The sequence below is a fragment of the Trichoderma reesei genome (genome assembly GCF_000167675.1).
Source record: "Trichoderma reesei QM6a unplaced genomic scaffold TRIREscaffold_15, whole genome shotgun sequence".
Taxonomy (NCBI): Eukaryota; Fungi; Ascomycota; class Sordariomycetes; order Hypocreales; family Hypocreaceae; genus Trichoderma; species Trichoderma reesei.
Window position 1 is genome coordinate 440,931 of NW_006711162.1, and position 14,287 is coordinate 455,217.

The following is a 14,287-nucleotide window of genomic DNA, read 5'->3' on the forward strand; positions in this document are numbered from 1 at the left end:
GTGTTCAGGAATAGCTCACACTGTGAGCGCATCCCTCTTCGCGGTCTAGAAATAGGCGAGGGTTCGAATCCCTCAGGTGTCATTTTTTGCTTGTCCATCTAAGGGGGGTGGAGATGGGAACTACCTACTAGTCTTGACTGCTAGGTGGAATAGTTTTTGATGGGACTGTGCGTTCAGTACTGTATGAAAAAGGCATTCAATCGTTATGGAATGGCATTGGAGTCGAGGGAGGTGGTCTGGTGGGAGGGGCGTCATTGTTCTGGAACGTGTAAGCTGAGGACACTTATTTGGACGGCATCACGACGATATCAACTGCCACCTATTCCGATCCCATCACAGTAGGTAAAACTGAGTCTCTTGAAATAACAAAGACATTCATTCAGAATCGACAACCGCTATCCATCTATGCCTCGTCCAAGATCTTGGCCCAGTCAAACTTCTTAAAGTAATTGTACACAGTATCAAGCTTTCCAAGAGTCGCCAACTATCAACCATTCCAAACGTCAGCAATCACCAAACATATTCACAAATCTTGAAACACGCAAACACTCACATCTCGCGGGTGAATCACCGTAGGATCATCCCTCGCCTCGTACCCAAACTCGTTCCAGTACGCAAAGTTGTCATCCAGCTCCAGCTTGAGCTCCGGCGGCGACGCAACCTTGGACTGGCCCTCGGGCAACTGAACAGCCTCGGCCGGAATGCCCGTCGCCTGGCTGAAGATGGCCGCGAGCTCGCGATGGGTGAGCCACTCCCTGTATCCGATGACGTTCTTGCCCGCCGGCTCCTGCACCAGAGCTTTCACAAAGTGGCCCGAGTCTTCTTCGGCGGCGATGAACGGGAGCTTGACGTCGACGTCGATGTTGCCGATAAACTGCGCAACGCCATCCTTGTTCTGTCAGTCCTGATTAGCAAACACGTTCACTGCGAAAGACTGGGTGCAGGTGGTCATATATATCTATATATATATATATATACCTTGACGGGCCGCATAATCGGATTGCCAACAAAGTTGCTCAGAAACAAACCCGCCTGAAAGACGCTCGTCCTGGCCCACAACGCCGGATACGTCTCCCTGATGTACTCCTCCGCCCTCGCCTTGGAATCAAAGTGGTACACGTGCGTGTACTTCCCCCGAGACCACTTCGTCGCATTCGACAAGCCGGAAAACACAAACCTCTCCAGCGAGTCAACCTCGGCCGCCGCATCAATCACGTTCTTCAGCTGCCGCACCTCGTGCTCCGCGGCCCAGACGTTGAGCGGCTGCCCGGGCGCGGGCCGGTCCTTGTTCGCCGGGTCGCCGTACAGGCCCCAGAAGTCGCTCACGGCGAAGATGGCGTGGACGCCTGCAAAGGCCTCAGACAGGGTGGCCGGGTCGTCCATGTCTGCGCGGACGAGCTCGGCGCCGCGGGAGGCGAGGGCTTGGGCTTTGGCGCTGGTGGTGTTGCGGGTGAGGGCGCGGACGGACCAGCCGGGGCTGGAGAGGAAGACGTCGGCGACGGAGCCGCCTTGGTTGCCTGTTGCGCCGAGGACGGCGATGATTTTGGTGGGGGACATTGCTCTTCTTGGGGATGAAGGTGAGTTGAGAGAGGATGTTGATGAGTTTGGAGTTGTTGAGACTTGGAGTTGTTGCCTTTCTTATATACGGTTTGTCGAGTAGTTCTGAGATCTGTAAAGATGCATCTGATCAAAATGGAACTGTCAACGAAATTAACAAAATAGTGTCAAGACACAAACGAGCAGCCAACAGAATAATCACATTAATAATGATCGTATCAATTGAAGTGTATTTCCGTCTTCCCCATCGAAACACGCCCTCGCGTCCATTCGTCCCTGATAGGGGGCAAGCCAGTACTGGAGACCCAGCCCGCACTGCCTGCATCTTCCATGCCAAGTGGCGGAATCTCCCGACGGTGTCCGCTCTGTGTCCGCCCCGGGTCCGCCTGCATGCGGGAACGGCAAGGGGCCGCGCTGCGTCGGTAGCTGAAGCTCCGTTGAGCTTCGATCTAATCTTGTTCGAGAGATCTGATAAGGATCATGGTGCCTGGGGATGTGGCGTAAAGTGGACAGCTGAAGCGGACATCGAGCGGACAGAGAGGCTGGTTAGGAGCCACGAAGGAATCTTCTCTGGTGGTGCCTGATTACTGAGCGGAGGAAGCAAAGAACCGAAATGCGATCATTTGTGTCGATTCGGATCAGGAAAGGTATCGAAACCGGTGCTGAATTGCTTTGTATAAGAGGCTCGACGACACCTCATGTCCTCGACGCTTTCACCAACAAGCCCCATCTTCTGCCACAAGTTTGAACCTCGCAATCGAATCATCTCAAGAAACACCATGGCTTCCACCGGAGTGTCCAAAAAGATATGGTTCATTACCGGCGCCTCTTCAGGCCTGGGCCTCACCATGGCCCTCAGCGCCCTCCGCGCCGGCCACCGCGTCATCGGCACCGGCCGCAACATCGAAAAGGCCTCCTCCAAACACCCAGAGTTTGCCCAACTCGGCGGCGTATGGCTCCAGCTGGACGTTGCCCAGCCCAATGCTGAGCAAACCATCCAGCAGCTCGTCGCCAAAGAGGAGCAGAAGCTCGGCAAGGACAAAGACTCGGCCCACTGGGTTGTCGTGAACAATGCTGGCAACACTCTGCTTGGAGCGGTGGAGGACATGAGCGAGGGCCAGATCCAGGAGTACCTGCAGACCAATCTGTATGGCTTCGTTCGCGTGTGGAAGGCCTTGCTGCCGACGTTGAGGCGCAATCGGACGGGTACTCTGATCAGCATCTCGTCCATTTGGGGGTTCGTGCCGAAGCCGGAGCACATGCTCTACAGCGCTGCAAAGGCGACGACTGAGTCTCTGACGGAGTCGTATGCTACTCTTCTCGAGCCGTTCGGCATCAGGACCATGATTATTGAGCCTGGTGGCTTCAGAACCCCTTTCGCTGGCAACAACTCTCTTGCGGATGGTGGCATCTCCGAGGACTACAAGCCTGTGATCCAACCCTGGGTGGATCTCGTCAATGCGGCCTCGAAAGACTTGACCATGGTCAATGGTGATCCAGTCAAGTTTGGCGATAGACTACTTGATGCCGTAGAGGGCCAGGGCTTGTTTGAGAGTATATGGGCGGAGCATGATAGGGCGAAGGCCCTGAGAGTTCAACTCGGGTCAGACTCCTATGGGCTGTTTGAGCAGAGACTGAGCGAGTTTCAGAAGGGATTCGCAAAGATGGCCGATGTGGCAAAGTCGACTGATGTATGAGACTTGTTAGTGTCAGGTAGTCAGTAACCTATGGATTCTAGATAATTAGAACTTTAGAACTTCCTCGCTTTATACATCTTCATTTTCAACACGAAAAGAGACAACTTACCAGGTAGCAACTACATAGCCTGAGGGACCCCATCTTGCACCTTATCCGGATGAAGAAGTTACCGTCGTCGAAGCATCCGTGTCGACATTGACCAAATCCAGCACTCCACCCTGCTGTAGCAACGAGAGATATTGCGTCGCAAGATTCCAATTTGCTCCCGTGGACCTCAGCTCTCGCACCACATCCTCCAGAGCGCTGTACATCTGCGGCTCGTGGTCCTCGCGCACGAACCACGCGCATTCCGTGGCCACATGGTACAGACACTGCGCCATGAGAGGGCACTCAATGTTGGCGCGCGCAATGGCCGGCATGACGTTGCACGAGATGGACTTGATTCCTTGCAGACTGACGCTCTGCATCTCCGTCTCCATGGCGATCCGACTCTGCTCTACCAAAGCGAGCGGCTCATTGCAGCCGTACATGTTGTAGAGCACAAGCTGAGCCGAACAGCAGAGAGAAAGAGAGATGATGCCTGAGATGGACGAGCTGCTAGATGTTGTTCCAGAGATGTATTCCTTGATGGAGAGATGCAACGCTGAGAGGGCTGAGTGAAGTGCCAGCGCTTCGGGGAGGAGACTTCCGACGTCCTGCGTGGACCTTTTGCTGGCCCTGTGCGACAAGACCTTGCTCAGCATATGGGCGGCCTGACACATCTTTGCAAAGGAGCCGACGGCTGTCAGACTGCTAAAGGACGTGGTGAAGAGAGGCTCGCTGGGAACAATCTTGCCTTCGTCCCAGTCCTCGTCGTTGATTGGCAAAAGCTCGTCCTTGACCGGTTCGGGGACGGTACTTGGCAGGTTTGTTTCAATGTTCATGAGCCTGAGATATGCCTTAGCTGCGTCCTTACCGTGGAGAAAAGCGCGAGATGAGCTTCATACCTGTCAAGCAGAAAAATTGCCCACCATGTTCGGCGCTGCTCTTCCCGCATCGTCCATGTCTCTGCGGGCTTGAACAGCTGATTGTTCTTTCTGTCATGGAGCCCTAACAAAACACCGAGCCTTGATGCGCGACCAAGAGTAGAGTATGCGCAGGGATAGATGGCATGTGACATTTCGTAGACCGACAACAGAACAAGAGCCTGAACCAGCCTCAGAGACACAAAGCCCGCCGATTCTGCTTCTGAGCAGAGCGTCCTCGCCAGCAGGTACCATGACGAGCTCTTGGCACACTCTCCATCCTTGGCGCTGAGTGCCTTCATGCTCAGTAGAAAGATGGCAAGGCAGCCATCGACCTCGGTTGCGTCACTGTTGACTTCGTTGAAAAGGCGCTTGCGGCTGATCATGGGCAGCCACTTGTGCACTGTGGAGAGATAGTGTTCACAGAGAGTCACTCGGTCATCGTCAAGGTGTTCGGCCACAATCTGATGAATGTATGGGTGCCGACTCCACGACAGAGCATTGACTGACTGAGAAGTCAAGTACTCTGAATCCAAGAAGAAGGGCAGCGGAAAGGCCTCTGCTGGCCTGGGAAAAAAGGCAGCAGCACTGATGCCTGTGAAGGCCCTGGACGGAGAGACACCCTCGACCTGGAGGAGCTGCTCGATGTGGCTCAGCCTGGAGGAGATTGTCGACTCCGAGGCTGCGGTTTCAGCATACTCGCATGTCTTGCCCAGACGGTAGCACTGCCCAGCGGTTAGGAAGGGGACGGGAGTCCAGGGAAGCCGCTGATGACTTTGGCATGTCAGGATGTAGAGGAATCAACGGTCTTACCAAGGCGCATGCAGGAACCTCTCGGGTACATTTTCTCTTCAGACGCCTGTTATGTGGTAATGGAATGTGTCAGTGTCTGATGCTTAGGCAGCTGGATAAGGTAGGTAGGAGGCCGTGATGGGCGAGAAGGGGCATGTACCGACAGGCTCGACAAGCTTGAGAGGCAAACACTTTGGGAGGCATCGCAGTAGGCTGAAGATGATTGAGAAGTTGAGTATAATAGTAGGAGTGCTCTGTTCCTTGGATCGAGATGCCTTGTCGAGGGTTGTCGCTATGTTTTTGTGAACCGCATCTCTCACTTCTGCAGCTTGAAGTTGATGTTTGGCCGAGTTGCGCTGACGGACGTCAGCTGCTTAGGAATGCCGCTTAGTCATCACAGATGTCCTCCTCTGCCGGCATCTCACAGCCTTACCCTTATGCCTCGTCAAGTCTCGACGACGTCAGTCAGATTACGATCTTCTTTTGGACATTGAGAGAAAGAAGATGGAGGAGATCCATTAGTAAATGCTCATCGCCGGCATTACAGAGTCGGGCGTAATTCCGCCATTTCCTAAAGTAGACGACCAACAACTAAGCAACTCTTCTCGATATGAATCTGCTTCGAACAATACATCATCAACCGCAAACGAACATGTAATTATTGGAAATACATACTATGTTGAAAATATGGACAATGATGTGTGTCTATGGAGGTGTTGCCCTTTTCTGTAATGCATGTTGGTCTTTGTAGAGACCACATGCTTCTCAGACTCTTGTCTTAATCGCGAAAAATCCGAAAAATCCGATAGATGTTGCGAATCCATGGGGTCATGAATAATCGTAGAACATGTAACCTGTCGATGAAACCTGATCACTGAACCGAAAGTCTGTTCTCAAAGTTATTTGGGATATTCCATCCCTAATATACAATTGCAATCAATAGTCGTTGAGTATATTTGTCTTGGAGGCGAATCCCTCACGGATCTTGGGAGGATGAGACTGGATCCTTGATGGCGAAAGTGGAACTCATGGCAATCACTATGCTTGATTGCTAGATCTTCAGACTAACCGGTGATTCTGGAGCTGATCAATTTGTCTTGAGCTTCGAGACTTTGGATACGGGCAGTCCTCCCCCCATTCTTCTTCTGGGCAGCAACCAAGGCCAGGCCAAGTGCCAATTAAGTAGCTTCGTCTCGTTTCATGGACACAGAAGATTCTATGTGAGCAACAACGAGAGAGTCAGCCAATTTGCTGAATCGACACAGCCTTTAAGTATTATCTCCCGAAAGTCCTGCTCGTTCTCAAAGTCTCGTAGATGTAAGTCTGTCAGACCCAAGAAGTGCCAAATATGCCGTCCACACTGAGGTCGGCGAAAGCATTCTTGTATTCTAGACAAAAATAAAACATGAAGCAGTCAAGATTATCCAAGGGACGACTAAGAGACAAACTATTGCAAGAAGTGATGGCATCATGCAACATCACACAAGGATATCGTCGCCAAACAGCCTTTGTCCGACAAGCTCATGGATCATCGAACAGCATCACACGATGCTCTGCATCATATTTGTCTTGCCTATCTCAACTATCACCGACAGAAAATGAGATTGCAAGGCATTTATATCCGAATTACCGAAAAGTATTCGGCGTTGCGCCTTCAGAAAGAAACCCAGAGAGGACGAGCGGACCATCCGCTCCATGTACTCAACGCAGCTCCGCCCCAGTCCGCTCCAAATAGGCGGGTGGATATAGCTTCACCTGTTGATACAAATCTATTGTCCATCGTGTATTTAAGCACTTCAAGAGGAGCATTGAACATCAAGTCTTGATACACCCAGAATAACTTCGCTTCAAACATACACAAACGGCGCTTTTACTCTCATTACCGCACCATACATAGAATGGCACCCCTCGTTTGGCTCGTAACCGGCTGCTCCTCCGGCTTTGGAAGAGAATTCGTCCATGAAATCCTCAAGAGCGGCGACAAAGTCATAGCCACGGCTCGTCGACCTGAAACCCTCGAAGATCTGAAAAAGGCCGGCGCGGCAGTGCTTCAACTGGATGTCACCTGGGACCAGGAGCGCATCAACGAGACCATCAACAATGCCATTGCAATCTATGGCCAACTTGATGTTCTCATCAACAACGCTGCATATGTCTTGGGAGGTGCTTGGGAAGACCTTTCGTAAGACTTGATCCACACGTCTTGCACAATGCAACAAACAAACACTGACATGTATTACAGGTACGAAGACTTCCGGGATGCCTTTGAGACAAACGTCTTTGGACCCCTGAAAGTCACAAAGGCCGCGCTCCCGCACATGAGAGCCAGAAAGACAGGCACCAACGTCTTCATCAGCTCCATATCGGGCTGGAGCGGAATGGAGTTCAACGCAGGCTACGCAGGCACCAAATTTGCTCTTGAAGGTGAAATTCCTCGCAACAGAATAACCCTCTGCAAGGCTTCATCCACCAGTTACCACTGACACTCACCGAACAGGCATGGCTGAGAGCCTTAACCGCGAAGTCAGACCCCTCGGTCTCCGCACTCTCATCATCGAGCCCGGCTTCTTCAGGACCGACCTCCTCTCCCAGGGGAACCTCAAGACCACAGAGTCCAGCATCCCAGACTACGCCGAAGCGTCAAAGGCCTTCAATCGGCTCCTCGCGGAAAAGAACCACGCGCAGGCCGGTGACCCGAAGAAAGGAGTCGCTGTTGTAGTCGATCTCGTGCGCCAGGAGGGTGTTGCCAAGGGGAAAAAGGTCCCTGTGAGGATGGCGCTTGGGCAAGATGCGTATGAGGTTATCAAGGGCAAGTGCAGAAAGACGATTGAGCTGCTAGAGGATTGGAAGGATGTCATTTCCGGCACGGACTTGGACGCATAGTCTGCTTGTTCTGTTGTGATTGCTGGCTGGTGAATTGACACTACGAGAGAAATCCTTTTATTTGAGAGTATGCAGGCCTCCCGTGACTTTGGCAGCTATTGTAATAGTCTGCGTGTAGTACCATGAACGCCCCAGAAGCCTTGAGCCTTTGTCTTGTCCTTTCCTCCATATATTCCTTCCAGTCTCATATATCAGGGCCTGTCAGTGGCTCATTCGACTTGTTGATCCACACAGTCTTCAACTCGGGCATCTTCTCAAAGTCCTCATCAAACGGCCACATGGGTCTTCGTATCCGATGATGACCCAATCTCTTCAAATCCTGATCAACCCCCCCGGGCGTCAATCCAAGCATCCAGCCCTTGGCCATATCGTACAGCTCCGGCTCAAGGTACCCAATCTTCACAATGACGATGTCCGCCGCCCTTGGAGCAAGATTCAAGTCGGTAAAGTCCTTTTCCTTGTGATACGGTTTCCGGAGTTTGGTCAAGATGGCGTACACGGAGCCGACCTGCAAGACGACTTCGGTTACGGCATCGCGATCGCCGTGCTTGATCGAGTGGACGCGACCAGTCATTGTCAGAGGAGGCGCGTGGATGTCATCGACGTCGGCTCCGGCAGTCACAGTGACAGTTGCGCCAACCCCTGCGGCGACAGCCGTGTCAATGGCTCTGGGTCCTGGAACGCTTGCATAGATGACCGTGAATCCAAGATCTGGTGCCTTGAACTCGGGCCGCTCCAACAATCTGGTGAGGCCCCAAGTCACGTCACCCGCACCTCCTGCAGTGGGATTGTCTCCTGAATCTGAGATGAAGTATGGACGCTCGGCGGGAGACGACTTGACAGCGGCATCAAGACACTCGTTAAAGCTCCCAGTCGGCGCAACAAACCTAAAGTCAGCCCGCGCATCCCAGAACAGCTTTGCCAGCTTCTCTGCTCCCTGAGAAACCGCCTTCTCGTTCCATCCGGTGACCACAACGGCGGCTCGATTCCGCGGCTCATCAGCCCAGGCATATCCCACCCAGATGGCCGCATCCAGGACGCCCTCCTCCGCTTCGACCTCGGGCACAGCAGCGTAGATGTGCTTGGCCGGCTCTATCCGCGTCGAGGTCTGCTCTCCGGGTAGCAGAATAGGAACGGGGATCCAAGCCTTTAGGGGCCGCTTGCCCGGCTCCCTGCCCTTGAGGATGTTGACCAGGTTACGGCACGCCCGCTCCTTGGTGTCCATTGCGTCCTCGTGCGGCGCCATGCGGTAGCAGGTGATGAGGTCGCACTGGTGCGCCAGCTCTCGCGAGACGTTGCCGTGCAGGTCCATCGACGCCGATACAATGACATCGGGCCCGATGACGGCGCGGACTCGCCTCAGCAGCTCGGCCTCGACATCGTCCAGCTCCTGCACGCACATGGCGCCATGGATGTCGAACCACAGGCCGTCGACCGCGTCCTTGGCCACGATATCCTGCAATCTGTCCACAATCTCCTGCGAGAGCGTCTCAAAGGCCTCGCGAGTGACGATCCCACCAGGAAGCGCGTGTCCGATGAGGGCGCCCTTCCATTCTGCCTCTTGTCCCAGCGGCTGGTTGGCGTGCAGGAACTCGTATCGCTCGACAATCTCGTCGCCTCGCTTGGGGTGGAAAGCTGGCGCAAGGGTGACGGCGGGCGAAAAGGTCGATGTCTCGCAGGCGAGGCCAGCAACGGCGATAACGGGTCGCTTTGACATGATCCTGGGATAAGTGCTGACGGCCACTTGCTGCTAGTCTTTCTTTGTAGCCCTGCTCCTGATTTATTCGGGCTGGCAATGATGACTTGTGTGTACAGTAAGTAGATAGACTCTTTGAGACGTCCTTGTTTTATCTTGTTATCATCGTTTGGTCAAATCGGTGCGTGTCCGTCCGTCCTCAACAGCCGTTTACCCGCGCAAGTACGCTTCAAGTCAAGTGAAGCTAGACTGGCTATTTCATCTGGTGATCGATGGGGGAACAACGCGGGGTAATCAGAGCCAAAAGTGAGGAGGAGGAGGAGGTGAAGCTCAAGGGTCCAGAAAAGTAATAGCAGGAAGAGGCAATCCGCAAAAGAAAACAGATGCAACTTCCGCCACTTTTACCCGACGGCGCTGGGCTGGCCAAGAGGAAATGGCCAATGTGCGATGAGGATTGGTCAGATGGCTTTATTGATAGGTATCTTGAGATCGGCCTTGAGAATGCCGCATCTAGTGGTGTGCCGATACCCGGCAAACCTGTTTGGTGAACTTTTGCTGGGGAGCTATCAGTTCATACTCCTGTTGTTTGTCTCAGGCAACCTGGAGTGTCAGTAACTTGATGTTGCATCCTGATTAAGCACAATTCCCAGTTTTGGAGGCCCAGAGATATGCGTGTGAAACATGCATCTGCCGACGGCCCGTGGTTGTCTGGGGGAGGGGACGGATGATGCGTATAAGAGAGGAGGTACGATAGAGGAGAGGGGAGGAGATACTACCTAAGAATCGATTCAGGGCTTCAGCATCATCCGGCAATCTTTCTCTGCCCCAGTTTGATTATTCTTGAATCATCGATACCGCCAGACCAACTCAAAATGCTGCGCAGAACCCCGACAGGGACCTGGATACCCGCCTGGGTCCCCGAGTCAACCACCACCGTCTCCGTCCTCCTCCTCGTCTGCTCCATGGTCCAGTCCGCCACCGGAGGCTACGACGGCTCCATGCTCAACGGCCTCAACATCCTGCCCTCGTACACGGACTACTTCAAGCTCAACAACGCCACCACCGGCCTCAACACGGCGTCCGTCTTCATCGGCGGCTTCTTTGGCCCGATCTGGGCGGGCGTCATGACGGATCGGCTGGGTCGTCGGCCTGCCATCTTCTGGGGCTCGGTCGTGACGCTGCTGGGCATTGTTTTGCAGACGGCGGCGCAGAACGTTGCCATGTTTGTCGTCGCGAGGGTTGTCCTTGGATGGGGAAGTGCGATTTCGTCTGTTGCGGGCGCCGTCTATCTGAGCGAGACGTTTGCGAGCAGGTATCGTGCCTGGGGCGTTGGAGTGCGTCTCTTTTCTCTGCAATATCAGTGAAAGATGGGGGCCGAATAACGTTGACTCGACTGACTGTGCCTAGATTCTAAACAACTTTTACTACGTAGGCTCGCTGATAGCAGCAGGCGTCACTCTGGGAACCGGTCAGTGGCAGTCCACATGGGCCTGGCGTCTTCCGTCGCTGCTTCAGGGAATCTTTTCTCTTGCGTGCATCCTGGTGCTCCCCTTCATTCCCGAGTCCCCGCGATGGCTCGTCAGCAGAGAGCGCTACGAGGATGCTCGCCTCTCAGTCGCTCAGACAAACTCGAATGGCGACATTGCGGACCCCGTGGTGGTGGCCGTATACAAGGAGATTGTCGATACTCTGGAATGGGAGAAGAAGCACGACATGACTATGAGTCCTCTGGAAATCATCAAGACTCCCACCGCGCGCAAAAGGACACTGATTGGAGCGTCTGTCGGGCCGTTTTCGTGCATTGCTGGGAATGTCATTGCGTCGTATTACCTGGGAAGCGAGCTGGACACGGCAGGCATCACAGACACCAACGACCAGCTCAAGGCCGTAAGTTCATCCCCACTGCCTCAGTTAGATCCAGAGACTAATCATGTCTCTACAGAATGTTGTCCTCAATGTCTGGTGCCTATTATGTGCATTTGCAGGGACTCATCTGGCCGCGATATGGGGCCGCAAGCCCACTGCCCTGCTCTCTCAGAGTCTCCTCATTGTATGCCTCTTCATCATCGGCGGCTTGTCCAAAATGTACGCGGACGATCCGGATGGCGCCTCCCAGAGCTTGATCTACGGTGACGTCGCTGTCATGTTCATCTTCCAGGGGATCTACTCCATTGCTTGGACGCCTTTGCTCTATCTTTACCCGCCAGAAGTGATGAACTACCCTATCCGAGCCAACGGATTGGCGCTTTCGGGATTCAGTTTGAATGGATTGGCGTGAGTATGATTGAACCGAGTAAATAGACTTCTCGCTGACCTTATGCTCTAGGCTCCTGCTCACATTCGTCATGCCCATTGCACTGAACAACATTGGGTGGAAGACATACATCGTCAACGGGTCATGGGACATTGTTACTCTTGTGCTCATTGTAGGTGACTCCTCACATTGAATTATCCTGGTATTCCGTCGTCGTACTAAAGTTTGTTCAGGCCGTCTTTTGGGTAGAGACAAAGGGCAAGACGTTGGAAGAGATTGACGCTATATTCGAGGGCGAGAAGCATTCGTCGGTGCCCGATGTTGAAGATGTCCGCACTGGCAAGAAGATTCTGGACGTTCAGCAAATAGAGATTGAGCTTCATGAAGAGATTGGCCTCAAGACAAATGAGGCCTGAGGGAGTGAGCATAACATAGCTTCATGGGGACGAGTTGGATAACGCCGTTCGAAAAACCGTCTGTTATTGGTTTCAGAGTTCTTGCTGGCTGATCTCTGAGGGTATGAATAGACAAGATACATTAAGGCAGTAAGTGTATGCTATTAGATCAACTAACTTCATTGAAGACAAAAGAAATACAATCTTTGTGCCGACCATCATCACGCCTTCTATTTCCTCTGTATTGAGCGGTCCAAGTCTACTCCACTGATATGCAAGTTCCCTTAATACGCGGCCAGGCCCGAAGCACCATCCGCAACAGGAATGCCCTGTCCCTTGCCGAAAGAGTTACCAATCGACTTGAGAGATCCATCAGCCTGTATTTTCCAAGCAGCAATGGCGCCGCTACCACGGAGCAGGTTGTACAGGTAAGCACCGTCGCTGCTCAGAGCAAGATCAACGGGCTCGCTTCCCTCGCCAGTGAACGCCTCGACGCCCTTGATCAGGGTGGCGGTTCCGTTCTTGGCGACGGAGTAGCTGGAGATGGCGGCCGTGATGAAGCTGGCAGTGTAGGCAAACTTTTCGTCGGGAGTCACCACGACCCAGCATCCGTCCGTCTGCTGGTTCTTGGCCGACTTGGTCAGGGGCTCGAGCACGGGCGACTGGCCGCCGTTGAGATGGTACGTCGACAGAGCGGCGTTGCCCAGAGCAGGGAGGCCGGACTCGACGACGTAGAGAGTGTTGGACCTGCCGTAGATTGCACCAAAGGGACGGAGACCGCTGGAGGCGACAGATGTCAAGGGCCCGAGGCTGGCGTGGCCGTTGGACGCCACGGAGAAGACGTCAATGGTGCTGCTGACCTTGTTGGTGACGATGAGCGAGTGGCCGTCAGGGGCAAAGGTGACGGTGCCGGGGACGCCAATGGGGCTGCTGGTGGCGATGGTGGAGTTTGTCAGGGGCGAGAGCAGGCCCGTCTGGCGGTTGACCTTGAAGCCAAAGATGCCCGTCGAGGCAACGGAGCCGTCGAGCACGTAGGCGAAGCCGGTGCTGCTGAGGGAGATGGAGAGCGGCTGGTCGCCGGCGTAGACGGACTGGATCTTCTTGAGGCTGGAGCCGCCGCTGGCCACCTCAAAGACGGTGACGTGGTCGTCGGCCGGGTTGACGGCGTAGAGGAAGCGGTGGTCGGCGCTGAGCTGGAGGCCGCCCTGCGTGTCGAAGTCGACGCCCTGGCCGTGACCGCCGGTGGAGAATGTGCCCGTCTTGATGAGGGAGCCGTCTTCATTGCGGGAGAAGGCGATGACGGCGTTGTCGACGGCGTTGGTGAGGGCGAAGACGGCGCCCTTGGAGGGCGCTCGGCCGTAGCTGGCGCTGGGGGCGGCGAGGACAGCGGTGAGGCTGGTGAGGCCGATGGAGGAGAGTGTCGAGAACTTCATGGTCTTGATGGTACTACTGGTTATGTATCAGAATGAAGAAGTGTGTAGTTTGAGTCAAAGGTTGTGGTAGCTGAAGGGGGGGTGCTTTTGGAAGATGTGGAGATGTGGTGATGAGGGAGGGAAAGGAAGAGCTGTTGCCATCGTTATATATACTGAACTTCTCAGAGACAGGCAACTCTGATCCCAATTACTTCCCTACATGTTGGCTCCCGAGTCTCCCAAGGATGTCAAAGCTGATTACTGTGGAGTTGAGAGTTCTGGGGTCTGAAGAGTGAGGCTGAGCGGCTGAGGCTATAGCTGGCTGGGCATGTATCATCGTCAACTCCCACAGACCAGACATTATTCCACATCCAGTTCCCACAAACACTCCCCTCATAGACAATCTAATAGGTTTCCCTGGATAAATTGCCTCTTTGGGCGAGTCGAGCATATTTCGCTGATGCAGAGCTTCAAGTTTTCGTCACAAAGCAATGGTGCAATATCCTCATATGTTTCTATTTTCTGACCAACACCATGGCTGCCCCTGCGTCTAGCACGCAAGGTCCCGGACAATCGACTCGAACAAGAAAGACAGC

The 14,287-nt window shown here is 53.8% G+C and overlaps 7 protein-coding genes across 7 annotated transcripts; 3 read left to right on the top strand and 4 right to left on the bottom strand.

The window, feature by feature from the left end:
* Positions 1–403: 403 nt before the first annotated feature.
* Positions 404–1,557, bottom strand: TRIREDRAFT_109313 (uncharacterized protein; the record flags this gene model as incomplete). The annotated part of the gene is made up of 3 exons (XM_006967032.1): positions 404–484; positions 554–895; positions 979–1,557. 3 exons carry the CDS (start codon positions 1,555–1,557, stop codon positions 404–406), a joined length of 1,002 nt encoding a protein of 333 aa, XP_006967094.1.
* A 779-nt stretch (positions 1,558–2,336) lies between these two features.
* TRIREDRAFT_65232 (uncharacterized protein) lies at positions 2,337–3,254 on the top strand (the record flags this gene model as incomplete). The annotated part of the gene is made up of 1 exon (XM_006966937.1): positions 2,337–3,254. One exon carries the CDS (start codon positions 2,337–2,339, stop codon positions 3,252–3,254), a length of 918 nt encoding a protein of 305 aa, XP_006966999.1.
* Positions 3,255–4,558: 1,304 nt separating this feature from the next.
* Positions 4,559–5,120, bottom strand: TRIREDRAFT_65133 (uncharacterized protein; the record flags this gene model as incomplete). The annotated part of the gene is made up of 3 exons (XM_006967033.1): positions 4,559–4,865; positions 4,935–4,984; positions 5,073–5,120. Coding segments are annotated over 3 exons (405 nt in total), but the record flags the coding sequence as incomplete, so codon positions are not given.
* A 1,829-nt stretch (positions 5,121–6,949) lies between these two features.
* On the top strand, positions 6,950–7,934 carry TRIREDRAFT_65021 (uncharacterized protein; the record flags this gene model as incomplete). The annotated part of the gene is made up of 3 exons (XM_006966938.1): positions 6,950–7,233; positions 7,294–7,475; positions 7,549–7,934. 3 exons carry the CDS (start codon positions 6,950–6,952, stop codon positions 7,932–7,934), a joined length of 852 nt encoding a protein of 283 aa, XP_006967000.1.
* Positions 7,935–8,118: 184 nt separating this feature from the next.
* On the bottom strand, positions 8,119–9,651 carry TRIREDRAFT_109317 (uncharacterized protein; the record flags this gene model as incomplete). The annotated part of the gene is made up of 1 exon (XM_006967034.1): positions 8,119–9,651. One exon carries the CDS (start codon positions 9,649–9,651, stop codon positions 8,119–8,121), a length of 1,533 nt encoding a protein of 510 aa, XP_006967096.1.
* A 941-nt stretch (positions 9,652–10,592) lies between these two features.
* TRIREDRAFT_4774 (uncharacterized protein) lies at positions 10,593–12,300 on the top strand (the record flags this gene model as incomplete). Its single annotated transcript, XM_006966866.1, has 6 exons — positions 10,593–10,964; positions 11,038–11,517; positions 11,573–11,904; positions 11,957–12,056; positions 12,118–12,195; positions 12,247–12,300. 6 exons carry the CDS (start codon positions 10,593–10,595, stop codon positions 12,298–12,300), a joined length of 1,416 nt encoding a protein of 471 aa, XP_006966928.1.
* Positions 12,301–12,563: 263 nt separating this feature from the next.
* Positions 12,564–13,712, bottom strand: TRIREDRAFT_109319 (uncharacterized protein; the record flags this gene model as incomplete). Its single annotated transcript, XM_006967035.1, has 1 exon — positions 12,564–13,712. One exon carries the CDS (start codon positions 13,710–13,712, stop codon positions 12,564–12,566), a length of 1,149 nt encoding a protein of 382 aa, XP_006967097.1.
* Positions 13,713–14,287: the final 575 nt, after the last annotated feature.